Source organism: Myodes glareolus, chromosome 21, assembly GCF_982192425.1.
Source record: "Myodes glareolus chromosome 21, mMyoGla1.1, whole genome shotgun sequence".
Taxonomy (NCBI): Eukaryota; Metazoa; Chordata; class Mammalia; order Rodentia; family Cricetidae; genus Myodes; species Myodes glareolus.
Genome location: NC_142046.1, coordinates 13,583,746 through 13,610,363, shown reverse-complemented (window position 1 = coordinate 13,610,363; position 26,618 = coordinate 13,583,746). Strand labels below are relative to the sequence as shown.

The 26,618-nt window shown below is 51.7% G+C and overlaps 1 protein-coding gene across 1 annotated transcript; it reads left to right on the top strand.

Moving 5' to 3' along the window:
* The first annotated feature begins 1,698 nt into the window (after window positions 1-1,698).
* Window positions 1,699-26,432, top strand: Aif1l (allograft inflammatory factor 1 like). Its single transcript, XM_048432046.3, has 6 exons — window positions 1,699-1,852; window positions 2,000-2,061; window positions 14,933-14,999; window positions 17,837-17,878; window positions 22,091-22,253; window positions 23,708-26,432. Exons 1-6 carry the CDS (start codon window positions 1,822-1,824, stop codon window positions 23,793-23,795), a joined length of 453 nt encoding a protein of 150 aa, XP_048288003.1. The 5' UTR covers window positions 1,699-1,821; the 3' UTR covers window positions 23,796-26,432.
* The last annotated feature ends 186 nt before the right edge of the window (window positions 26,433-26,618 follow it).

Sequence of the window (26,618 nt, the reverse complement as noted above, 5' to 3'; positions counted from 1 at the left end):
TAGCAGCAGCTGAACATCTGGCTAACACGGCAAGCAGCCGAGCGGAGAACTCGGGGTGGCCGCTGCCCTATCCCACAGAACAGCCAGGAACAGCTGTTGTGTACAAGTAAGTCTCCTCTGAGGTTAAGGAAGGCATCCCATCCTGGAGGAGAGCTCCTAAAGCAAGGAACTAAACAACCGAAAACAATAGCTTCAGGAACTCCCTGAAACTGACCAGACTCGCTTGGCCCCTTCCTGCCAGGGTAAGCAGACCCCACTACAAACAAAAAGACTCTCAAACAAAAAGAGCGGCCTGGAAAAGGCTAGACCAACTGAGGTACCTGGAAAGGGCGCTCTCCATGCAACCTTACTGAGCCTTCTGCAGCTGGCAGTGCTCTCCAGGTTCCCAGCTTTGTGAGCTGTCACCATGCTGCAGTGGGCTTTGGTGACACAGCTGTCTGTGAGTCATTTCTGCTCCTTTCAGTAACCCTTCACCCATATTCCTGTAAGTAACCCCAATAAAACTCTTTGGCTCACCAAGTGGGACTTTGGTGGTATCCATACTTCAGTCTGCCCGGGGTTCCCTGAATTGGTTGAATAGGTGTGTTAGGAACGTGTGTTGCGTCTCCCCAAGAAAAGTTTTGGAACACAACAACAGCCAAGCCCAACTAGCTGGGGCAAGAGGCAGTCTGAGACTAGACCAGTGAGTGCCCTGTTCTGAGTCCAGTTCCTGCCCGAGCTTTCAGAGAGAACACTACCATATAGGCTTTGACTTCTCACTTTACACTCCACAGTCCCTGCTCCTGTTTCCCATATTCTCAACAGGGAGCGTGGGATGAATGAGCAGGCAGGAGGGGAGTAACCTAGGAGCAGGGATTCCTGCCCTCTGAACATCTTTGCTCCTGTGGGCCCCATCTCATTCTGTCTGGCCCCTCCCTGTGTGAACCTGACCGTGTTTACCCCCTAAAGAAGGACAATCATCTGGTCCCAGGATCTCAATCTAAGGAGTCCAGACATGAGACAGTCTGGGGAAGGGGAATTCCTGGACCAGTCCCCAGAGACGTACTGGAGGTGGTGGTGGTGGTGTCTCCTTCCCCTGGCCGGGACAATCCTGATTATGTGCCTGTGTCCACAATTGAACAATTCGACTGATACCCTTTCTCTAGAAGAGCGGTCAGATTGGACACCGGAATGCATGGTCTTTTTCTTTATACGTCTGTAGTTCTTGCTTCCATAGCCTGGCTTCATCTGGCTGCTTTCTTCATCACTCAAAGGACTTGTGTCCCAGGCTTCAGCTTCCAGACTACTTTTCTTTCAAATTAGGCATACCTGTCCTATTTCACAGACTGGAGGATGAAATGACATACATAGAGGCAAGTGTCAGGTAACCGTGAGCGCCCAACAAAGTCTTTATTAACAACATACATATTTATCTAATTGACTTAATTGGTGTCATAGTGGCACTACCGGACAGTAAGGTGACGACAGCCTCTATTGGCACTTGATCTTCACAAGAAGCTCTGCGTACTTCTCACGGAGTTGTGACATCGTCTCTTCTGGTGACGAGGACGGGGAGAGAGGGCGGTCCCGTTGTGCATTTTCCGCGTCCTCCAGTAGAGGGGCGGCGGCGGGCTAGGCGTCCAGCAAAACAGCCGCTTTGATGCCCTGGGCACGCGCGGCCGCGGGGAGGGGCGCGGGAGGCGGGTCGCCAGCGGGGCGGGGTGTGTCCGGCCTCGCGGTCCCTCCGCCCCTGGGTCCCGTTGCCACACGCCGCTGAAACTCTGGACCAGGCGCGCTTTCCGCCCCGTCGTCCCTCGCCGTGACCGGAGTAGAGCGCACACCATGTCGGTCGTGGTCAGCAACAGGTTCCAAGGTAGGCGTCTACTGTCCCTGCGCTGTCCCGCGCCCGAAGTCCCTGAGTCGTCACCTGTGCGCGAGGCGCGGCACGCGTGGTAACTCGGAGGGGTCGCGTGGCCCGGGAGGTCGCCTTGCTTCCCCGCCGCCTCTTTGTCTCCCGCAGGAGGGAAAGCGTTCGGCTTGCTCAAAGCCCGGCAGGAGAGGAGGCTGGCGGAGATCAACCGGGTAAGCCGCGCCACCGCGGGGCACAGCGTACGAGTTCCTTGTGCCCCACTGTGCCACCCCATCCCCCAGACAAAATCAGCCCCTCCTTTCCCCATCCCTGGCCTTCCCCCAAATGCATCTCTAGCCCCTGCCGTGTGGCCTCCGACTCCAGGTAAGTCCACTCCACCCCTTAGCTCTCTGCCTGGCGGTCTCCGGTTGCAAGTTGTAACTCTCTGACCAGGGAGGTGGGGCTGGTGAAGGAGTCCGGTGCAGGCGGGCAGGGGCTTCTCGGGAGCTCACTGCGGACCACCTAAGGATTTTGGCGCCAGAAGGGACCCCCTGGGCTAGTGCTGTCTCCGTGGACGAACCACAGAACTTAACATTGGGGTTTGACTGGCAAATGCTGGCATTTCCCTGTCGCCTCCCACCTCCAACCCCAACACACAGCTCTTTTTCACCAGCTTTTAGAAAAGTTGCCCGAGGGAGTGCTTTTTTTTTTTTTTTTTAACCGGTCCGGGGAAGTTCTAGAAAGAAATCCTTCCGCTGCTGCCAGACACACAATAGCAGCTCCGTACGTTTGTTACTGAGCGCGTAGATCCCAGAAGATAAAGAAAGGTGTCAGCGCCTCCTCCATTGGCAAAGCACCGGAGGTGGCACAGCCTGTGGCTTTATGGTTCTCAGGATCCGGGTTCAGACATGACCAGTGTCTTCAGTAAGGGCTTCTCATCTCCCGCAGGGTCACTTTGTGGGCTCAGTAAGGCAGGAGCTGGCATGTTCTGGGGTCTAGCTTTAGGGAGATATCTCTTTAGTGTATCAGAGATTTCTCTTTTTCTTTTTTGCTGTACTGAAGACTGAATCCAGGACCTTCTCCATGTTAGACAAGCACTCTACCATTGAGCTATTAATACACAGAGGTGGAAGAGGTAGCCCACTTACATAAGGCCTTTATCTGCCCCTTCAGTCTCTAGATACCCGGGAGACAAGCTCCGGGCCCCTGGCGGGGAGCTGGTTCAGCACACTGGAGGTCGGGGCTGTAATGCCATTGAAGTATTTCCTCCCGATTCCTTTCTCTATTCCCATGCACTGCCTAGACCTAGGTAGGCATCTCTCCTACCCACCAACTCCAGGAGCCCCTGGAGGGCTCTGGGCCCTCTTATACTGTTCCTCCGTTGCTTGCCTCTCGGTGCTTGTCTTAAAGCATGGCTCCAGGGACTATGTACATCTGGCTGGGCTTGGGGCGGGCCTGCTGGACTTCTGGAAGGTCCCTCAGCACCACCCAGCCTTGGCTGCTTTTGCTTTCTGGACGGGAAACCTGGGACCATGACCTCATACAACCTTCCCTCCTCCACCCCTCTGCCCCAACTTGGTTAGGCAGGTTCTAACCTAGCTGACTCCACCCATAGCCAACAAGACCCTAAACCAGAGTCTGCTGGAGATGGGCACTAGGTGCTTAGAGGAGTTAGAGGAGAAAGAGCTGAGACCTGGGGATAACCTGCGCTGACCCCACCCTTGAGGAGACAGGCTTGGAATGGGGAGGAACAGGACAGGTGACTCTAAAAGGGGAGGGCCCGTTGCTGCCAGGGGCTGAATTTTTGACCATACTGGCACTGCAGACAGTGGGCTAGTGGGAACTGTGATCTAGCCACTCAGGACTTCAGATACCCGGAGAGGGCAAGTATGTGAGCCATTCCATACAGGAGCCACTGCCACAGCTCGCGACCTAGGGTCTCTTTGCTGCAGGATGCCGTTTTGAGATCATCCACGCGAGCCTGGGCGCTATAGGGCTGTAGCGTACGTAATCCAGAGTGTGGGTCCTTAGAGGTTTTATGCTAGATGGTTGAGCTGCTCCCGTGTTACAGCGGGCCAAGGTGACTACAGAATAGGCAGAGCCAGGAGGCATGCTGCCAAGCATTGCCTCTGTGAGTTTCAGGAAACTGCTTCCCCTCTCCGAGCCTCCTGGGCCACAAGAGATAATAGTGGTGATTTTCCCCCAGCCAGATGTTGTTTGTGAAATGCACCGAGTTGGCTGCTGTGAGCATCATTATTGGTTTGTGTGACGTCTCCAGGTATAGGGAGTGGGCATGGAGGTATGTATGCTAGGGACATACCAGCTGCTCCCTCTTTCCTGTAGTGGGAACAATGGGCCCACCCCTTTTGGACCCCCGTAACAGTCAATGGAGAAGGATCAACTCAAGAAATTTGCTTGAGAGTCCCAGTCTGGTTGACCCTTGGCCGTGGCTGTAGTGAATGCAATATTCTAGAGAGCTGTGTTGGCAGCGAGATTGTCTTCCTTGGAGAACACTTTCACTGCCCTGCTAGAGTGGGGATTCTGGGGAGCTGTGCTGTGCTGTGCAGTGCCTGTTGGCCCCATATAAGCCGGAAACCACACAGGCACGGCTTCATGATTCATGACATGGGAGCTGTGTGACCAGCTGTTGTGCCCATGAGCATGGGCACCCCCAGCTGCTGTCTGGGGCAGAGCCCAGCTCTAGGGAGACTTTCTGGACCATTACTCCAGTTTCCCTTAGGGTTTCCCCCTTCCCTGGGGTGGCTGTTTGCATGCGGCAAAGGTTGCTCAGTCTTAGCAACTGTTATCATCAGTGAGTCAAAGTCTAACACTGATGGGGCTGGAGGACAGCGAGGGGCAGCGGAGGCAGGGATTGGCACATCATACAGAGTTCACTTTAGTTTCTTCTTCAAAAATTATTTCTGCTGGGTAGTGGTGGCACACACCTTTAATCCCAACACTTAGGAGGCAGAGGCGGGTGGGACACCTGGTCTACAGAGTGAGTTTCAGGACAGCCAGGGAATTCCTGTCTCAAATAAAAATAACAATAACCAAAAATATTTTTAAACTTCCATTAACTTACTGGTTAATGTAAGTGTGTGCAGCATACACGCCACAGGCTGAGTGTATGTGTAAGTGTGTGCAGCGTACACGCCACAGGCTGAGTGTATGTGTAAGTGTGTGCAGCGTACACGCCACAGGCTGAGTGTATGTGTAAGTGTGTGCAGCGTACACGCCACAGGCTGAGTGTATGTGTGTGTGCAGCGTACACACTACAGGCTGAGTGTATGTGTAAGTGTGTGCAACGTACACGCCACAGGCTGAGTGTATGTGTAAGTGTGTGCAGCGTACACGCCACAGGCTGAGTGTATGTGTGTGTGCAGCATACACACCACAGGCTGAGTGTATGTGTAAGTGTGTGCAGCGTACACGCCACAGGCTGAGTGTATGTGTAAGTGTGTGCAGCGTACACGCCACAGGCTGAGTGTATGTGTAAGTGTGTGCAGCGTACACGCCACAGGCTGAGTGTATGTGTGTGTGTAGCGTGCACACCACAGGCTGTGTCTGAAGGCTAAAGGACAACTTGCAGGAGTCAGTTTTCCCGTTCTACCACGTGGGTCCCAGGGTCTGAACTTGGGTCATTAGGCTTAGCAACAAGCAACTTAACACACTGAACCATCTCAAGACCCCCGTTTTGATTTCTACGACCATTTTCCTGGCTCCTTGGGGTGTGCTGGCACTGCAGCAGGCAGCGGAATACCCTCTAACTGTGCAGTGTTGGCCCTGATGTTCCCATTTTATGCCTACCAGGCTCAGAGAAGTTGAGTTAATTGCCTAAGATGAATCAGCCACAATTTAGCCAGCGGTGGTGATGTGTGCCTGTCATCAAAGTAGGGAGGAGCAGGAAGGAGGCTTAAGTGCCAGGCCAGCCTGGGTCACAGAGGGAGACCCTGTGTCAAAACAAAACAAACAAATGAAAAACCAGCCACAGTGGGACTCAGACTGCTTATATGCATATATTTGCTTCAGCTCCGTGCTTCAGTGACCCCTTCTGTGGACACCCAGCCCCCTTCCACACTGTGTGTGTATATGTCAGCATTACTGGAGCAAGCTGGACCAGGCAAGTGCCTCCTACTCCCTCCACATAGCTGGCATTCCCCACGCCCTGATGGCATGGTAGGTGACCCCAGGCCAGCCAGGCCCAGCCTTATATGGCAATGGGAAAATTTTCTTCTGTCTTCCCATAGGAACTTAAAGAAACCAAGGGGCTGGGCTGGCGACCCCCTTGGAGTGCCTGAGCACTGGAGATGATCTGGAGGAGCTGGGGGATGGGGGTGGGCTACAGTCTGAGCCTGTGATTGGCCAGGATCTTTGAGGATGTGAGCATGGCAGTGTTCCATGCCTGTCATTCACCATGCATCAGCTTGCAGGCCAACCTCAGTGGACCGCTCTATCTCGTATGTGTCGGGTATGCAGAGAGAACCCTGAACATTCCTCCGAGGCAAGAATGAGAATACCCACCTTAGAGATGAGGCAATACAGGGCCCAGCCTAGCAAAATCACCTGCCCAGATCACTCAGCCAAGGAAGGGCTCGGATGAGGTCTGTCTTAACTCGACATCATCCATGGCCTGCTCGGGCCCCAGTCCACCAGAGGCTGCAACTTTGTGGTAGCCCAGGCCTCCCTTGCTTATGTAGGATAAGGATCTCTGGCTATTGTCCCCATGTGTCTCAGCCTTCCTGGGTCAAATGAAGGACACTCTGTGTTCCCTGTCCCTAAGGGGCCTACTGTTGTCTCAGTGGTCCCTTGCCACCTGGGAAGGAAGCTGGGAGGGTGCAGGATAGGGCGCAAGGAGATCTCAGATGTTCGGAGTGACTGTGTCTCCCTCCCGCTCTCCCAGCCACATGGGGCCTCTGAGACTTGACCCAGGGGACGATGCAGGTGTGCCTTTTCCTGTGTCCCTGGCAGTACCACTCTGTCCTTGCTGGTTGGCATTGAGGGCATTCGTCTCTCTTGCTCGTCCCTTAATATATTATAAAGGAGATGGTGATAAGGGGTCACGTGAGCCTCTGGGGATTCAGTGTCCCCTGCAGGTCTGGCCAGTTGTGACCTTGCTGTGGCGTGTCACAGGCAGCTGGAGATGGAATTTCTGTGAGGTCTGCTTTATGTGTGTGGTCACTGGGGTGTTTTTCTTTAGCTGCCCAGCTATTGGCGAGGACACTGTGTCCGGATAAGGCTCCAGGAGTGCCCTGGGGAATGTGAGCCTGCTGTCTTTGTGGGTGCCTGTTACAGGTTCCCGCTGCTCACCAGGTGCCAGGCTGGGCATTTGTGGCCTGGCCCTGGCCCTTTGAGAGCCTGTGGCCTGTGTCAGAGGCCACAGGATCCCAGTGTGGTGCTGCTTGTCCTTGGCACCTGCAGGGCATCAGCCACTAGTTAGTCTGTTGGCTGACTTCTGGGAGGGTGATATCTACTCAGCTTTTCTTCCTTTCTCTCTCTCTCTCTCTCTCTCTCTCTCTCTCTCTCTCTCTCTCTCTCTCTCTTTCTCTCCCTTCCCTCCCTCCCTCACTTTCCCCTCCCTCTCTCCCTTCCTTCCTTTCTTTCTTTTTGAGACAGGGTTTTCTCTGTGTAGTCCTGGCAGTCCTGGAACTCACTCTGTATGTAGACCAGGCGGGCCTCGAACTCACAGAGATCCACCTCCCTCGGTCTCCCAAGTGCTAGGATTAAAGGCATGTGCCACCACCTCCTGGCTTCACCTTTTCTTTTTAAAGTGGTGCTGGGGATCGAGCCCAGAGCCTCAAGCATTCAAGACAACACTCTTCCTATGTTCTCAGCCCTCATGCAACTGATGTGTAAAGACAAGTCGGGAGGGTCAGGAACGAGGGGCTTTGAACACGCTGTTTGGGAAAGGGTTTGGATCGGTTGTGGCCAGCAGTTCATCATGGACTTGCCAGCCTTCGGTGCTTTTGAGTTTTTTGTTGTTTTATTTCTGTTCTAATTTTGAGACAAGGTCTTGTGTTACCCAGGATAGCCTCAGACTCATTTGTAGTTGAGGATACACTTGAGTTTCTGACCCTCCTATCTCTATCTCCTAAGCACTGAGGTTCCAGTGCGCCCCACCATACCCAGCTGGCAGTAAATTCTTGCTCATGGAACTAACCCCTCCAGTCTCTGAGTCTTTGGGATGGGGCTGGGGTGAAGGGAGAGAGGTTTTCTTGTTTATCTCGGATGCTGACCAAAGACAGCCGGGAGCCAGGGTGGCTGGCAGAGATGAGAGCACAGCTCTGTACCAGGTGGACAGCTGTCTCTGTCACAGAAGCCAGGAGTCTGAGGACTAAGAGAAGCTTGCCTTTGGGGGGGGGAGCAGTAACCAGAGGATCCAGCCTCTTCTGGAGGTCTTCACAGATGAGTGTGCCCCCTTTCTGCTTTCTGGGTGTGGCTGGGGGGGCTGGGTGATGGTGACTGACACATGACAGTAAGGCCAGCTTTGTATATGTCATTTTCAGTCAGATGGAGTTCCCTTTATCCTTCCAGCAGACCTGTCTGTCACTGTCAAGGGTCTGTCACTGTGACCTCATTTTATAAAGGAGGAAACTGAGGCCCCGTGTGGGAAACTAAGTTAGGGCCACAGTGAGCCAGAGCCCTGCTAGATGGGGTCCCTGGAGTAACACCCAGGCAACTCGACTCACCCCACCCCTTCTTGTCTTAGCTCTTGCCCTGCACCTGGAGTCCATCCATTATGACTTTAGGGGGCTTGGTTCCTCAGGGGCCTCAGTTTCCCCAGTTAGTGACCAAGGAGCACACCCCAGATGCTTGAGTCCCTTCTGGATTCTGATGCTAGGTGGATGCTGTCTGTCACCTTCCCCAGCCTCTCCCGGAGGCTGAGAAGCCACTCTAGTGTTTCCTGTTTGTCACCTCTTATGTTGACCTCTTGTGTTTCCTGCAAAATTTAACTTTGGGGTTGGGTTGGGAAAGAAGATGGGGGGTAGCATCAGCTACTGGGACAGGACCCCTTGATTCCTCAGAACTTTGGAGGCACCTTCCTTGTTGCCTCAGGAAAAGTGACACCCACCCCCTACCCACCCCCCAGTCTTTCTTTTCCCTGAAATTTGTGGCCTGGCCACCACCTGCTTATTTGGAGCATGGAGGAAGCTGCTGGGATGGCCGAGGGATATAGACCAGGAGGGAGGTGCAATCTTTTGTAACCCTGGACTAGTTCAATGGCCCCGCCCAGTTTCTCATCCCGTCTGTCAAATGGCAGATGGGCCTTGCGAAATCTGCAGCCCCCAGTCAGGCAAGGTTAGTGATGATTCTCAAGAATCTGGTTGATAATGGATGGTGGTCTCTGGAGTGTGAGTAACAAGCCGACAATTAGACCCATGATGTGTAAGTTCCTAACAAGCATTCAGTACTGTCTGGTGTCAGGCAGTCAGTCACTGGTTCTCCCTAGCTCTTAAGACAAGCCTAGGAGACAACTGGGGTCGTCTTACTCCTGTGAGGAGCAAACTGAGGCAAAGATAAAAATACGAATTTTCACACCGCGACTAAGTGAATGAGACGCAGGCATTCTGACCCCGGTTCACCCCTTGCTGATTATTTCACTTTTCTTCCAAATATCAAGGCTGACTGTTATCTCTCTCCACGGCCTGGATTCAAGGTCCTGCTCAAGGGTATCTGCCTCTGAGAAAAACTTTCCCCAGAGGCTGAGCCGGGATGTGGGGGAAGGGGGCCCAGGGAAGGGACCTGCTCTCTGCTTCAGCAAGAACCAAGAATTCAAAGCCTGGATGGGTATGACAGAAGTTGGCACCTTGGCCTCTGTGTTCCCGACCTGACTCCTGCACACCTGTCTCCTCTGCCCCCAGCCAAGGACACAGCTGTCCCAATCCAAGGTTACCTACCCACATGTGAGTGGGTCAGCTGCGTTTCCCACCATGGTCATTCTGGTGGCTCGAGCATTTGTCACTGTTGGCTCCGAAAGAAGCTGTGACTCCGTTCCTGGAGTCCACTCCAGTGTCTGTCACACACACAGTTTTGAGAAACTGCTTATTTCCCAGAGAAGTCTGGAGGAAGCCGTGGGGACAAATGGCATGTTTCTGTGTTGAGTTCTTGCTCTAGGCTGGCCGGCGTAGGGCGCTGGGCATCTCTATGCTACTTTTCTCATGACGGGGACAAAATATCTGACAAAAAGCAACTGAAGGAAGGAAGGACTCAGAGTTTTAAGGGACGCCCACCCTAGTGGGAAGATATGACATCCGCCTGTGAAGTTGCTGGTCACATTGCATGTGCAGTCGGGAACAGGCACTGGCGTTCAGCTTGCTGCCTCCTCTCCTATTTTGTTTACTCTAGAGCTCCGGGTTCCCCTTGGGGACTGCTCCCATTCAGGGTGGGGTCTTCCTTTCTATGCTCTACCTCTCACCTTCACAGACAGCCGCTCCTTCTCAGAGGTGTTTCCATGGCGATTCCTGGTCCAGTGAAGGAGGAAGGCAGCCAGTGTTTGAGGGCACAGCTGACACACGTGTCCCGGGACCCGCCTCCCCACACCTACTGCTCAGGATGGCTTCTGCTCTTCAGCTGTGGACGAGCACAAAGGCCAAGCTGCCTGGCCTCGGAGCTCATCCCCAGCTCAGCCACTTGCTAGTGACAAGCCTGGGAAGTTGTTCATCTTCCCCGGGTCTCTGTTCACCCACTCCTTCCTAAACCCTTAACTGAGCACCTGTTCTGCAGACCCTGCATCCTCCCAAGGGCAGCTGGACGATGGGCAGTATCTGAAAAAAGCAGTGTCCGTGGAAAGTGTGTCAGGGACCATTCGTTGCCTGGGGCAGAAGACTCGGAGCAGGGTCAGGTGGATTAGAAGTGAAGGCAGACTGATGGACAGGCTGTGTTGTTTCAAAGTAGGGGCTTAGGGGAGAACCTTAATGATCAGAGTCTTGAAGCGAGGGGGAGAATCTTGCCAATGTGTGGAGGAACTTTACTCTGGAAGGGGACAGAACTGAAACAATGGTCCTGGGACGGGAGCGAGCTCAACCAATGGGAGGTGGTGTGGAAAACTGGCCTGAATGGTGGAGGGGCAGGAGACAGGAGATGGGAGGAGGGCACATTAACTGAATGATATGTAAGATGGCGATATTTGCTTCCTCTGACTGGGAGGTGGTGGTGCACACCTTTAATCCCAGCACTCGGGGGCAGAGGCAGCCAGATCTCTGTGAGTTAAAGGCCAGCCTGGTCTACAAGAGCTAGTTCCAGGACAGGCTTCAAAGCTACAGAGAAACCCTGTCTCAAAAAACAAGAAACAAAAACAAAATAATAATAATGTTTTTTGTGCATAAAGGAAGTCATCAAAACACACCCCTACTGCTCACCCCCACCCACCCCCACTCACCCCTGCTGTTTTCTGAGAGCACAGTCTGGGAGTCCAGTGAGAGGGAGCCATTATTAGCCTCTCCTGTCGTGTGTTCCCAGCCCTGCCTGTCTGAGGACGTGGAGGGCAGGATAGTACTTACAGACAGACTGTGGTGGGGCAGAACTTCTGTCCAGCTGCATAGTGTGGGAGCAGGGCAGGCCCTCTGGATCTCTCCCCTGAAGTGTCACATACTGGTTGTGTGTGTGTGCGTGTGTGTGTGTGTGTGCACACACACACACACATATACATATGGGGGTCAGAGGAGAATATTGAGTGTCTTCCTTAACCACTCTCTACCTTATTTATTTGTTTGTTTGTTTGTTTGAGACAAGGTCTTGCTGTGTAGCTCTGTCAGGCTGGAACTAAGTAGACCAGACTGGCCTTGAACTCACAGAGGCCTGCTTGCCTCTCAAGTGCTAGGTTTAAAGGTGTGTACCACCATGCCTGGCTTCCACCTTATTTTTTGAGACAGGGTCTCTCACTGAACCCGGAGCTCCTCAGTTTGGTCAGATGAGCTCTCTGGCTGGACTCCTGTGTCTACCTCCCCGGCCCTGACATGTGGCTACACCTGGGTTTTACCGGGCACTGGGGACTGAACTCAGGCCCTCGGGCTTAAGTGGCAAGCACTTTACTGAAATGTCTCTTCAGCCTTTGCTTATGCTTTTGTGTACACTCCACTGCATAAGGCTTTCCAGGCACTGGTGATGCCAACCAAACACGGAGACACAGAGAGTTAGAGGCGGGCTAAATAGATACTGTGTTAAAATTCAGAACTGATTGACTTCTGGTAGCTGTCCATGGTCATTTAAAGAGCCTTTACTTGGCAAAGGAGACACTTGGCAGACCAAATTAGGGTCCCTCCCCCTTTTAATACCCGTTGTCTTCATTGCCCCGAAGTCTAAAAGCCACTGACTTAACCTGTCCCTAAATGAAGAGATGAGGGATCAGGACCCTGGGAGGTACTGACTTGCTTTGCTGGGGCCACCAACGAGAGTGAATTGTTCCACTTTCGGTGTCGTCATGGGGAGCTTAGCGAAGAGCTGTGAAGGGAGCCTCTCTCCACAGGGTCAGCCGGAAGGGGACAGCTCTGGCCTCTTAGGGAGAAGGATCCCTCTCCAGCTAGGTGGGATCGGGGACAGTTGGGTCCTAGGGCCGGGTCTAGAATCCCTCCCTGTATTTCCTCAGTGGTGTGTAGACTAGACACCTTCTGTATCCCCTCTGCTTGCATTCCAGCCCATAGACTAAGAATGTGAGGCCTGAGGATTTATTAAGATAACACAATACTGGCCAGAGTCAATCCACATGGTGCCCTCTGAATCCAGGGCGGGGAGCTGCGTGCAGGTGGTTTTCCCCTTCTGTCAGAGGACACCGAGAAAAGCAGAGGACTCTGAGCTGAAGAAAGGGTCAGACACAGGTCACTTAGATTCTTGTCATCTCACTCTGTTGGGTTCACAATAGGCTGGAGAGGAAGTGAGCCTCCTATGCAAGATGTGTGCATACAGGCTGGCATCATTTAGTGGGAAATGACATCAGGAATTTAGAGATTGATTGGCCCATTTGATCTGAGTGTTATTACATATGTGTGTGTATGTGTATGTACATGTATGCACATGTGTGAAGAAGCCAGAGGTCAACCTTGCTCTGGTGTTGTTCCTCAGGAGCTGTCTATTTGGCTTGTGTGAGACCTGGGGCTCAGCAAATTGGCAAAGCTGGCTGGTCAGCAAGCTGCAGAGACTCTCCTTCCTGTAAAAGGAGCTAGCGGCTAGCTTTACCCGAAATAATTACACAGAAACTGTATTCATTTAAACACTGCCTGGCCCATTAGCTCTAGCCTCTTATTGGCTAATTCTCACATCTTGATTAATTTGTGTAGCACCACAAGGTGGTTGCTTACCGGGAAAGATTCAGCATGTCTGACCTGGCGGCTGGCTGCATGGAGTCTGCCTGACTCTGTTTCTTTCTCCCAGCATCCTGTTCTGTCTACTTCGCCTGTCTAAGCTGCTGTCCTATCAAAAGCCAAGGCAGTTTCTTTATTAACCAATGAAAGTAACACATAGACAGATGACCCTCCTACATCACCTTCCTCTACTTCAGAAGTGCTGGGAATTATAGGCACATGCTGTCTGACCTGGTTTTGGACTTGGTACTGGGAATATAACTCCGGTCTTCATGCTTGTGTGACTGAGCCATCTTCCTAGCCCCCCTACTGTGTGGACTCTGTAGTTCCTGGATGCCTAAGTGCAGCACAGTCTAAATGCATTCAGGCTGTAGTCCCTCGGGAAATGCCCAGTGAGTGAATGAATGAATGGATAAATGGAGGTGTGGTCCTTAGGAAACAGGGCTTAGCAGAATCTAAAAAGCTGGATGGAAACATGCCTGCTGTGTACAGATACCTAGCCTGCTACGAGCTGAGCAAAGGTGTACTTAAGATACCTTGATATTGCCCCGTCCTGTCAGCTACAAGCACTCATAGATAGCATAGGGTTTTTGTTTGTTTGTTTGCCTTTGTTTTTATTTTTTGAGACAGGGTTTAGTTTTGGAGACACTGTTTAGCCCTGGCTGTCCTGGAACTTGCTCTGTAGACCAGGCTGGCCTCAAACTCACAGAGATCTGCCTGCCTCTGCCTCCCAAGTGCTGGGATTAAAGGCATGCACCACCACTGCCCAGCGTAAGATTTTTTTTAATATGTGTGAATATTTGTCCACCTGTATGTCTGCACCGTCAGTGCCCATGGAGGCCATAAAAGGTCATCGGGGTGACTAGAACTGGAGCTACCATGTGGGTTCTAGGAACCCCAGGTCCTCTGCAATGGCAGCCAGGGCTCCCAGATGTGGAACATTTCTCCAGCCCCTTTTGTTGTTACTTTTAAGTCAATCTCTTGATACACAGCCCAGGTTGGCCTTGAACTTGCCATCCTCTTGCCTCAGCCTCCCAAGTGCTGGGATATTTTTTGTTTTAAAATGAGAGCCCAGATGTGAAGAACACCCACACTCTGCAGCACTTCGTGCTGTGGTTTAAGGTGGCTTAAATAAGGTGGAGCTCGGCAGGGTTCCTTAACTGTGTGCGCATCAGTTTCCCCAGAAACAGGCGTGGGAAAGGCAGTTGGGAGATCTGAAAAGAACCAGTGTGCCTGAGGGCCCATGAAGGCTGCTGTTACCTTCCAGTCCTCCCTGGAGCTGCCCACAGTACCCATCTGCTTCTGAAAGGACTCAATATTTGTCTCTTGTAGCTGCTGAAGGGAGGCGCACCAGGGATTGAATCTCATTTTACAGGGGAGGGTAGAGGTGGGGGGGGAGGGGGTCTCATAAGGGTAACGTTCAGCCATTTTCAGGCCAGAGGGGGGTTAATAACTGAAGCCATTCATTGGTGGCATCCCTGCAAACTCAAGGAGTCGGTCAGCCTTGATGCTCACCTGGTGGGGAAGGTAATGGTCCAGTGAGCACACTACAGACTTGGGCGCTGTCTCTGGAGCTCACAGCTTCCCAGATCCTGGGAGCTTGTTCTTCTCGGGACAGCACAGGACACATCCCTGAAGGTGTTCAGTCCCCTAGAGTAGATCCTCTGGTAAGCCCTGTCCCCAAGCTGCAGAGAACACTTCCTGCCGCCAGGGTGACTGTGGATTCACAGGAAAATGGGGTGAGCCCTGCATGGGTTACCTATAGGTGACCTTTGCCCCCTAGCTCAGTACTGTGGTCTCACCTCCCTAGGAGTTCCTCTGTGACCAGAAGTACAGCGATGAAGAGAACCTGCCGGAAAAGCTCACAGCCTTCAAAGGTGAGCCAGGGCTGCCTGCCCAACTGCCCCCGGAAAATCTGGCTGTTCCCTCAACCCATGGCACACAGGACTCCTCGGCTCCACAGGACTGGGCTGCTATTTACCCAGAATGCCCCACTTCCAATCAGGCCCTGTCTCCTTCCTCCTCCCCTGTGGACCCCTGACTGCAGGCCTGATCTGGCCTTGCCCTCTGTCCCATGTTGTTCGGTGTGGCTCAGGTTGGCTCCTGTCCTCCCCGTCCAGGCCCTGTGCACTCTCAGGGCCCCAGCACACAATCTACTCTTTGTGAGCAGCCCTTGCGTCTCCCCCTCCCTGGCGGAGCCGCTCAGGAGCCCCAGCGGAGAATAGACATTTGTGTTGCTACAGTGGGGCAGGGGGGCAGAGTTTCTGCCCATTGAATCCCAACAGCACGGGATGAAAAGAAAACAGGACTCAGGAGCCTGCGCGGGGAGAGGGGCAGTATAAAGGTTTCTCTGTTCGGGGCCCTGGTGCTTGGTCCTCCGCCAGTGACTGAAAGAGAGGAGCCTGGGCATACAAGGAGTGGGCAGACCCACCTTTCCTGCCTCTGGGGTGCGTTTGGGGGGTGGGAACCCTGAGCTCTACAGAGGTCATCCAGGAGGTCCCATCCCTCTCCCAAGTGTTTGCAGTTTGGGCATCCTTCCCATTCCAAGACCAAGTACCTGCCAGTGCGCCTCGCCTGCCTCATCTGGCTCTCAGCATAGTTGTCTCGGCCAGCACGTAGATGGCAGTAATATTAATAATAACCTGCAGGTGCTGAGAGTCAGCCCAGGGAAAGCCCTGTTCGATAATGGCTGGTCCACTCTGCTGACCCTGCTTCCCCATGCATCAGGAGGCAGGTGGTGAAATTGTTCATTTTCAGACCAACAAACTCAGGTGTGGGGAGGTAGGGTTATTGACAGAGGGGTCACATAGCTCATTAAGGGCAGAGCTGAGACTTTAAACCCTTGTCAGTCTCTAGCCCCAAGTGTCAGTCTAGGTATATGATGTCACGGAGTGGGGAGCAGGACAGGCCTTCGGGAGAGGTATGCAGAGGGCACAGGGGCCCTCTTCTTATGGGGATACACTTCTGGGAGGAAAACAGGGTCTGGGGCTCTGAAGTCACATCTTCATTGGGAGGTGAGGTTGCATCTGTCAAACAGAGAGTCTTAGTTGGAAAGGGAGAGACCCAAAGGTCCTCAAGTCGTCCATTCCTCTGTAATCCAGATGGGTGCTCACTAGGCGCCAGGCCTGTTGGTTGCAGGACCGGCGCTAGTGGAAGCTGAAGTCCTGAGGAGGAGCCTGGGCATACCCGGGAGGACACACCAGGCTGAGAGACCAGCTAGGAGCATGGAGAGGAACAGGGTGCCTGTCATTCTGGTGGCCCTGTGGTGCAGATTAGTCCCCAAGAGCTTGCACTGCTGAGGTAGGGGTGACGCTGGACAAGAACTTGCTGACATACTGCCCTGATCAGAAGACGTCAAGCTGGGGCAGCTCCTACTACCTTCCTGGCTGGTCTCGCTAGGTCTTTTGGCTTAGGAGTTGCTGTCTCAAGGTCTGCAGGCTTTGGGGAAGGTCCCACACACGCATCTCTCAACTAGGGAGGGCCCTGGCTTCTTCTCTGTTTTAGAGCCAGGCTTTCTGTACCAGCTGCCCATCAGCACCTCCTGGGATACTTGGAGGCACCCCAAGGCCTGCCCCACCACCCTCCCTATACCCCTAAGTCTCCAAGGGCATAATTTGTTTGACTTTGCAGCCTACTCTGAGGAAACTGCCTTCTTCCTATCAGGGTCAGCGTGGCCCATTGCTGCCTTTTTTCCCCTCAGGGTGCCTGTAAGACAGCGGTGCAAGCAGGGATATTGTGGATACTGGTTCTTTTTGAAAGAATTCAGTTCAGTAATGGCGAGATGGCTCAGCAGACAAAAGCACTGATCACAAAACCCCTCGATGACTTGAGTTCAATCCTCTGAACCTATGAGAGACGGAAGGAGAGAACTGATGTCTCAAAGTGGTCCCATGGCCTCCACACACATGCATACTCAGACGCACACATCATACATGTGCAAACACACACACGCGCTCACACACACATAAATAATTCAATCAAGAGATGTAGACAGTTTAAACAGAAATTGATTTATCCAGACGAAGCAAAGCAAACGTTCCAAAGAGAGTGGAGTAGGCTTTTGCTTTGTAGATGACAAGGAAGTTTTTATGAATATTTATGAGATGAATAGCATATTCATGGGGGAAGGTGATCCAAATCATGGTAGAACAGATCTTTCTTTTAGAGTATTTCTTCCCATGAGCCTCCCAAAAATTCCACAAGGGAGGTTAACACCAACACAATGATACAGCAATAGTATAATAATGTTTTTTTTATTGTATTTATTTTTATCTTATATGCAATGGTGTTTTGCAGTGGGTGTCAGATCTCTTGGAACTAAAGTCACAGACAGCTGTTTGGTCTTTTGAGGATGTAAACCCTATGTTTGTGTGTGTGAGTGTGTGCACGTATGTGCGCACATGAGTGTACCCTTGTATAACAGGAACAACCAAAACGGTGTCTAGCATATTTAGCCACAAGGGACCCCTGTGACCATCAGGAGACATGGCTGCCAACATGCACTATAGTTTCCTCATAGCTGCTTCTCACTACCTGGTATCAGGAAAAGCATTTGGCTCTTTCAGAGACAATAGCTATGATGACAGGACTCCTGGGATGGGGAGGGTGTCAAGGGCTCCCCAGGGTTTAGTCAGCTCTTTCCAGGGAGTCACCAGGTTCCACAGGGAGAGCTGTGGCTTCCAACCTAATGGCAGCTTTTGCTTGTGATTTCCAGAGAAATACATGGAGTTTGACCTGAACAATGAAGGCGAGATTGGTGAGTGAGACTCGGGTGGCAGAGGTGGAGGGTGGGTAGAAGGTTTGAGATCCAAAGAGCCTTACTGGTCTGGCGAGGGGCACTGGATGAGGCTGAAGAACTCCCCGATATTTCCCTAATGGGACTGATGGCCCGGCTACCCTGTCACCAGCAGGGGACACAAGGAAATACTGAATTGTTTTCAGAGACTTCTACTCATTCGGGGCACTGGGATCTTGATTAACACAGCAAAAAAAGAATTTCAGACTGAGTTTTTATTACCTATTTGTGTATATATATATGGTGTGTGCGTGTGTGTGTGTGTGTGTGTGTGTGTGTGATGGGGGAGAGAGAAAGGGGGAGTTTCTCTTTCAGGAGTTTGCCCTCTTCTACCATATAAATTCTGGGTTTGGGATCAAACAGGTTGTCAGGCTTGGTGGCAGGCTCTTCCACCTGCTCAGCCCCTTTCCTTCCTTTCTCCCTCCTTCCTTTCTTCCTTTTTTCTTTTCCCTGTGTTTTGAGACACGGTTTTGCTGTGTGATCATGGCTGGCCTGCAATCACAGAAATCCGCCTGCCTATAGAGAGTTTCCCACCATACCCAGCATCACCCCCTTCTCTTAATGTTCATGTTTGAATCCACCTTAAAACTCTTAATAAACTCCAAATTCACTTCATTAAAAACAATAACAGGGACTGGAGGGGTAACAGTGATTAACAACCAAGGTCATTTTCTAGCATCCACATGATGACTCACAACCCCCAATAACTCTAGTTCCAAATGGTTTACCACCCTCTTCTGACCTCTGAGTGCACAGCACACACAGTGCACATAAAAAAAACCAATCATACACATAAAAATAAATATGTCTTAAAAAATTGAAAATAAAAAGGAAGGGCTGAAGAGATGGCTCAGCAGTTCAAAGTGTATGCTGCTCTTGCAGAGGACCTGAGTTTGGTTCTCAGCACCCATGTGAGGGGCTTTATAAACAACTCTAACTCCCTGGGATCTGGCACCCTGTGGTGGCCTCTGTGGGCACTGCGGTTATGTGCACAAACACACTACACATAATTTTTAAAAGTACAATAAAAAATAGAAAGGAAGGGGGGGAGTGGGAGGGTGTTGGGAGGAGGGGCGGAAATGGAAACTTTCATAATTTAATAAACTTTGAAAAAAAAATAGAAAGGAAAGAGGAGAGTAGTGGAAGTAGTATAGTTTTTTCGCACAAAACAAGCAGAAGCTGCCAAGAAAGGCGCAGCCCGGCTTAGCAATAGCTAGCTCTATGATTTTGGTGACTTTTGACATTACTTTATCCAAAGGGTATAATCAATTTCTAAGTTTGAAAGATTAAGTAAAAAATGTTTTTGCATACTTATCTGAAGAATTCATCATTTCATAAGTGAGATTTTACAGGGTTTCATGAGTGTGCTGTTCCAGACTGAACGGGCTAAAAAGATAAAGTTGTAGGTCACCCAGATCAATGGAGTTCTTACCATCCACGGGTCACTAGGAGGTCAAGACATGTTCCGACTATAAACAGGGCTTGTGATCTTGTCTGGGAGAGTTTTCTCAGAACAGACAACAGGGTGTGCTGGTAAAGTTAACCTCAGCGGTTACACACACGTTCTGTCTGCGCGCATGGCTGGCTGACTGTTTTGTAGGTCTCGTTAGGAGTCTCTTGGGGACTGGAATACTTTCTCTAAGCAGACAATCTTCACAGCACATTTTTTTTCTGTCTTTGGGTTGAAATTCTTGACTCTTTGCCAGTATGTGACTTAGGGCATATCCTCAGGGCCAAGGGGCTCCTCTCCCTCCTCAAGCCCCTTCATCTTCTATCTTTCTATCCTGCCTTAGGCACAGCCTGCCCTGGTTCCTTCCACTCTCTGCCCGGCTTCACTGCCTGGGAACCTTCCTGGGTTGCTTCCCTGCTAGATTCCACAGCCTCCCACTCCAGAGCCTAGCGCTGCATCCCACCCAGGCCTGCAGCGGCTGCTTGTCTCCTGGACCCAGGGACTGCAGCTTCGTTCTCTCCAAGTCTGCCTTGTCCTTATTGCGGTCCCTTGCCCTGCAGGTGACAAGGGGCGTAGACACTGCCTCTCAACCTCCAGCAGAACCCACTGCTGCCTGCTGTCAAGGTGCTGGGGTGACAGAGACACAAAAGTCCCAGGGCACCTGCATTCCGGCAGGAAACTGTAGCTTGACCCTCACCAGCAGGGCTAGGCCGTGGTCCAGGCTGCTCAGTCACCCTCAGGTTGTGGATAGGACTCCAAGACTCAGAAGGAAAGGATTTGATGAGTCCCCGATGTTGGGGCATGGGCTCAGTCCCTGTGTTTGCTTCTGAGAGGGTTCCCTGTTATTCTGTCCCTTCCCAGGATATTCCATTGCATGAATGGATCCAAAGGCGTCCAGCCAACACTTGAAGAGCCACCATTTAGAATTTTAGACTGTAGGTGGCTTCATATTTTTTCTTTAGAGACAGGTCTCATGATAGCCCAGGCTGGCCTGTAACTCAGTATGTAGCTGAGGATGAGCCCCCACTGTGGGGATTACAGGCATGCACCACCATGCTCACTTTGTACGGGGCAAGGGACAGAACCCAGAGCTGCATGCGTGCGGTGCGCTCTGTCAGCTGAGCTGTATCTTCAGTGGGTTTCTTAGGTTGTTTTTTAGTTTTTGTTTTTCTGGCCAAGGTTGACCTAGAATTCACTATTTAGCTCAGGCTGGCCTCAAGCAGTCTCCCTTCCTCAGCCTTCCCCGTGCTGGGTTTACAGGCATGCACTACCACATTTGGGTTACTATTTCTGAGTTTTAAAAAATTTAAATCACATTTATTATTTATTTGTTTACGTGGAGGGGCTGGACCTCTATGGCATGTGTTTGGTGGTCAGAGGACAACTTGAGGGAGTCAGGTCCCTTCTACCGTGTGAGTTCCAGAGATTAAACTATCTCAGGCGCGGCAGCAGGCACCTTTACCCGTATTGCTGAGCTGTCCTGCCAACCTACTATTTTCTATTTTAACTGCTATTGATCACCTCACAGCAACCATCTCTCTAGATGGATCTGGTCCTCTTCATTGGTTGTCTGCAGGGTAAATCTCGCCAGTGAGGGAGACACAGTGGGTCAGGGTGTTCAGCAACCCCATGCCACGTGTCTCCAGAAGTCTTGACAGTTTGAAGGTGGGCAGTGTGTGTGCCCTGAGCTCTTTTCCACAGAGGAACCTGGAAAGCCTAGCAACTTAGGGCCATGTACAAGTGCTGCCCACCTCAACCCTGCTCACAGCGCTGAGATCTGGCCCTGCCCCCCCCCCCCCCCCCCCCCCGCGCCTTGTCTCAGATGTTGGTGGGAGCCCCCTGGGGTGGAAGGACTTTTTGGTGCCTCCCTTGTTTTTCTTCTCTTTTGTCCTTTTGTTGCTTTTCCTGCTCTGAGGGTATTTCTGGCTCCCTGTCCCCCCTAGCCTTGGGAGAGTCCTACAATAGCAGAACGGAAGTGGCAGGTGGCAACGGTCTCTGTGTGCTGTGCCAGAGAAAGTTTGACTTTCAATGCCCGGAGTCAGGCTAACTCCTGGGCACCTTGGCTCACCCTAACTCAGAGGCCCCTCTGGGAGAGAATCGCGTATAACATGTCCGCATACGGCTAATTACCATTTCTTCTGCTTTCTTTCTCCTGGAAACTGATTGTGCGTGTATGTGTGCGTGTTTGTGGGCACACATATACATGTGCACCTGTGTGTGCCTGGGTGTAGAAGATAGGGGTTGGCATCAGGGTCTTCTAAATGGCTTTCCTGTTTGTTTGTTTGTTTACTTATTTATTTATTTTTGGGCCTGGGGCTTATTTACTTGGCTAGACTGGATGGCCAGTGAGTCTCTGGGATCCTCTTGTCTCTGATCCCCCATCCCCGAGATCTTAGGCTTGTGCCAGGGCGCCTGAGTGTTTATTCGGGCTGTGGGGCTTGAACCCAGTGCTCATGCTGGCACAGCTTACCGAGTGAGCCCTCTCCCTAGGCCTTCTCCAATATGCAGCCCAGGTTGGTCTCAGACTTGCAGCGATCCTTCTGTCCCAGCCTTTCAGCTGCTGGGGTTGGAGACTTGTGTTACCTGTCATCCCAGAGAGGTGACACAATTTTCCCCAGGTCCCCCAGCCAAGAGGAGTGATGCTTGATCCCAGACCAGATCTGACTCCCTGCAGCCGGCAGTGTCCTGTCTCCACTCAGCGGATCTGCTTTTCCTCCTGGCAGATCTAATGTCTTTAAAGAGGATGATGGAGAAGCTGGGGGTCCCCAAGACCCATCTGGAGATGAAGAAGATGATCTCGGAGGTGACAGGCGGTGTCAGCGACACCATCTCCTACCGCGACTTCGTGAACATGATGCTTGGCAAGCGCTCGGCTGTCCTCAAACTGTGAGTATCTCCGCACCCCGTGAGGTCTCAGAGGCAAGGCTATCGTGTGGGGAGAAGCCCGGGCTGAGGACACCTTGGCCATCCCCTAGTGGTGGACAATTCATTGTGCTCCCTGTCGAGTGAAGATCTGGAGTTTTCTGAGCCTGTTTTCCTTACCCAGAGAGATTAGCTTGTATTGTGGTGCATGGTAAACCCCAATGGAGGCTTCATGAATGACAAAATGAAGGTGGCACTGCCTGGAACTCACTATGTAAAACAGGCTAGTCTCAAACTCCCAGAAATCCGCCTGTCTCTACTTCCCCTGTGCTGGGGTAAAAGGTGTGCACCACCACCACTGCCTGTTTTTTGTCTTTGGTTTTTTTTTTTTTTTTTACAGGGTTTTCAGAGTTTTAATTGAGTGCTCCCATGTAATCCTAGTTGGTCTGTTACTCACTGTGGAGCCTAAGCTCTCCTCAAAAGCCATTAATTCTCCTGCCTCAGCCTCCCAAGTACTGAGATTGTGGGCATGTAATACCAAACCAGTCCTGACTATGAATACTTCCTCCCTTCCCTTTCTTCCCTCCTCCCTCCCCTCTTCTCTCCCTCCCTCCCTCTCTCCTTCCCTTCTTCCCTTCCTTTTGTACAAGATGCTTATAATCAAACCCAGGGCCTCATACCTGGTAGAAAAATGCTCCAACCATTTTGCTGCACCCCTACCCTCCTGTCAACGTGTTCCGACCTGTTTCCTCCCTGAGGTTGTTGTGAGTTGACGGAGTCTGTAATCACCTCTAGCTGGGCATGTGGTAGGGCACATCTGTATTCTTAGCACTAAGGCAGTAGATGCAGGAAGGACAGGAGTTTCAAGGCTATCCTCAGCTACCTAGCAAATTTAAGGCTAGCCTGGGCTACTTGAGACCTAACTCAAATTCCTTTCACCTCTTCCCTCCCTGAAAAAGTCAATTCGAGTTTGAATCCTGGCACTGTTGCTTGTTCCCTGGTGACTCTAAGCAGGCTATCTTTGGTCCTTGGACTTTGGTTCCTTTTTTTCCTTATGTGTATACCTCTGTGTCCATGTCCGTGTGTGTGTCTGTGTCTCCATATGTGTGGTATATGTGTCCGTGTGTGTGTGTGTGTGTGTGTGTGTGTGTGTGTGTGTGTGATGGTTTTTGTTTTTCGAGACAGGGTTTCTTTATGTAGCCCTGGCTGTCCTGGAACGTGCTCTGTAGACCAGGCTGGCCTGGAACACACAGAGATCCATTTGCCTCTGCCTCCTGAGTGCTGGAATTTAAAGGCACACACCACCGCTGCCTCTGCCACCACCACCTGGCAAGTGTGATTTTTCACGCAGCTCTTCCCAGAATAGCCTTGGGGACATTCCATCGAGGACCAGCAGAGCGAAGGCTGGGGAGAGCTCTGACTGAGGGGAGGAGTCTTAACCCTTTTGTTTTGTTTTATTTTCTTCATCTCTAAACCAGGGTCATGATGTTTGAAGGAAAAGCCAACGAGAGCAGCCCCAAGCCTGCTGGCCCACCTCCTGAGAGAGACATCGCCAGCCTGCCCTGAGGACCGGCCTGGACCCTCCAGGCCACCGTCTGCACTTGGCTCTCTGCTTTCTCCACTCCTTGTCGTCTGTCTTCTGTGTTTTGTCCTAATGGACTCATTTCATCTTCATTTCCGTTTCTTTATGGGAGCACACGTTACTTGCCTTAACGAGACTGGGGAACCCTAAGCCTCAGGGCCCTGCTCTCTGATCCCTGCTGCCCTGCCCTCCCTACACAGAAGGGCTGACATCAAAGCTGGAGAGGGCGTGGGGGCCGCACACCCGAGTTCCCATGGTTGAAGAGGGTCTTGTCTATCAATTCATCTTTCTAGGTTTCTCGAGACAGTGTTTCTTCATGTGACAGCCCTGGCTGTCCTGGAACTCACTCTGCAGACCAGGCTGGCCTCAAACGCACAGAGATCCACCTGCCTCTGCCTCCCAAGTGTTGGGATTAAAGGCATGCACCACCACCGCCCGGCCTCATTCTAGGTTTCTAAGCTCAATTCAGGCCGCAGGGTTGACCCTGTTTGCCCCTCCCCTTTCCCCACCCTCAAGTGATCCTGAGCAGGCACAAAGCTCCAGGACAGCTTGGTGTTTCTGGTGTTCCTGGGTGCCTCACAGATGCAGCTGATTTCCCTTGGTTCTTGCCACTCTCGGTCCTCAGTGACGTGACACAAGGTGGGGAATGGAAGAATTGGAGTCCTTCAAAGGAACCAGAAGGAACTTCTGGCTTTACTTCTTGTGACCACACCTTTACAGACAGCTCAGAGGGACAGTGCAGTTCGGCTGTCCATTGCTGGGCAGGAAAGGGTCTCAGAGGCAGAGGTGAAGATAGTGGCTTTGGGGAGCCCCACTTCGAGGGAGGATGCTGAGGGTGCCAGGGCAGAAGAGGAGTCAGGTGATCATGATGAACCTCAGACAGAGACACAAGCTGACTGGAAGATGCCCTGAATCCGGCTATTCCTGCTTCTCCCTCCACTCACCCACTCCTCAGCAGTTGTTTGCTGAGTGCCTATTACATACAAGCTTTAAGTCCTCCTGTTCGGTGGTGATGTGTGCTATGTCCAACTCCTAGCTCCCTTCTCAGGTCACTCAAGACCTGGAGCCTGGGGATGGGACTGAGGTCACCCGGCAGATTTTAGCTGGGCCAGTCCTCTCATTTCACTGTGTGCCCTACTGGGGTTAAGGACCTTGCTGGAAGGTCGGGGGTTAATCTAGAGATGGGAGAGCGTGGACTGGCGCCCAGGTGGTCAGGTGCCCTGCACCCTGCCCTAGGCTGCATTGGTCAAAGGGAAGGGTGAGGATGACTATCTCTCAGCCTGATATTTGAGAAAGGTGTCATCCCCTCTGAAGACCTTGGGTCAGGACTCACCCTTCAAACTGGCTGTGGGTTCGGGTAAGGACCAAGCCTGCCTTGGCAGTCTGTCTTCCCTTCAGCTTCTTGACTGATCCTCAGAGACCATTTCCAGGAATTACTGCAGTGAATATCAAAGTTGACCCATCTTATCCGAGTGGGGACCTCAGCCTGACCCTGCCCGTGTTCTGGAAACTTTTGTCCTGGCCTCTCAGGACAAGACAGAGTCATTCAGCAAACAAATTTATCAAGCACTCACTGTATGCACTGAGTCCAGAACCCAACAGTGAAACGGGCTGACACGTGAAATGTGGATCTCCTGGGGAATCACACCCAGCCAAGGACAGTGTGATGTTAGGAAATGGGGAGGGGCAGCGGCAGCAAGAGGTCAGTTTCCTGTAGTCCCAGGAATTCCAGCTGACTCGTGTCTTGGTAAGACTGTAGAAGAGCCTAAACCCTAAGAGGAAAAGGCGAAAGAGTTAAGCTAGTGTGGTTTTCCTGGGGCTCCTTAGTGTCCTATAGCAGCTGGAGAGTGAAGCAAACGGCACAAAATGACTGGCCCCGGTTATCCTCTGGTCTCAACCAGTCCAGCTCAGCACAGATCATTTAGCTATGCTTCAAATGCATTCTAGTTGATGTTTAAACCCTAGCGTTCCTCCCTGTAACAGAAAATCCTGTCTACCCTCATCCCATCTATTGACTCTTTTTTTTTTTTTTTTTTTTTTTTTTTTTTTAAGAGTAGCATCTCTCCCCATTCCTTCTGCCTCGTTCAATGGTTGGGTTGGGACTTTGGACTGTATTCAGATGTCCAATTCTCTGTGACAGAGGAGGGTGGAGCCAGTCAGGCTCAGTGGGTCCACAACTCCTGGGATTACATAGCACCCCATAAGGGACAGCAAAGGAGTGTGCCTCTGACCTCTCCAAGGTACAGGAAGAGGCTCTCTATTGGGAGGGGACCCTGCGAGCCCCGTCAGTGGTCTGTAGATCAGCCCCTGGGAAGAGACTTAAGAATAAGCTTTAGAGGGAGGAGTTTGCATATATTTCAAGCTGTATCTATCTTTTGGCTCCAGGGATCTTAACCTCTCTAGTTACGGGCTTAGCTTTCTTGGGAAATCAGCTGTCTTTACTTCTGAAAAAGACCAAATCTAACTGGTGTGACCAGACACATGAGGACTGCCAAGCCAAGTATGGCTTTGCCCTGTGATTCAATAGACTTTTGTCAGGTAGATACGGGTGAATGACGTGTGTGCATGTGTATGTATGGGTGGGACACCATCTGCAGATTGGAATAAACTAGACCAATTCACCAGTGTCTTTGTGCTTCTTGGGGACAGCTCTGGGCTCAGTAAATTCAGAAGAGCAAGCTGACAAAGGTACCAGCTGAATGAGTCCCAGACAGAGGACAGTTGACTTCCTCTGACTAAGCCCAAGACCCACTTTTACCCCACTCTCTGTAGCCCTAGCTGTGCTGGAACTTCTTTGTGGACCAGGC

Coding starts and splice junctions, on each gene's coding strand:
- Aif1l (XM_048432046.3), top strand. CDS start 1,822: ATGTCGGTCGTGGTCAGCAACAGGTTCCAAG. Junction 1,853..1,999: donor GGTCAGCAACAGGTTCCAAG/GTAGGCGTCTAC, acceptor TGTCTCCCGCAG/GAGGGAAAGCGTTCGGCTTG. Junction 2,062..14,932: donor GGCTGGCGGAGATCAACCGG/GTAAGCCGCGCC, acceptor TCACCTCCCTAG/GAGTTCCTCTGTGACCAGAA.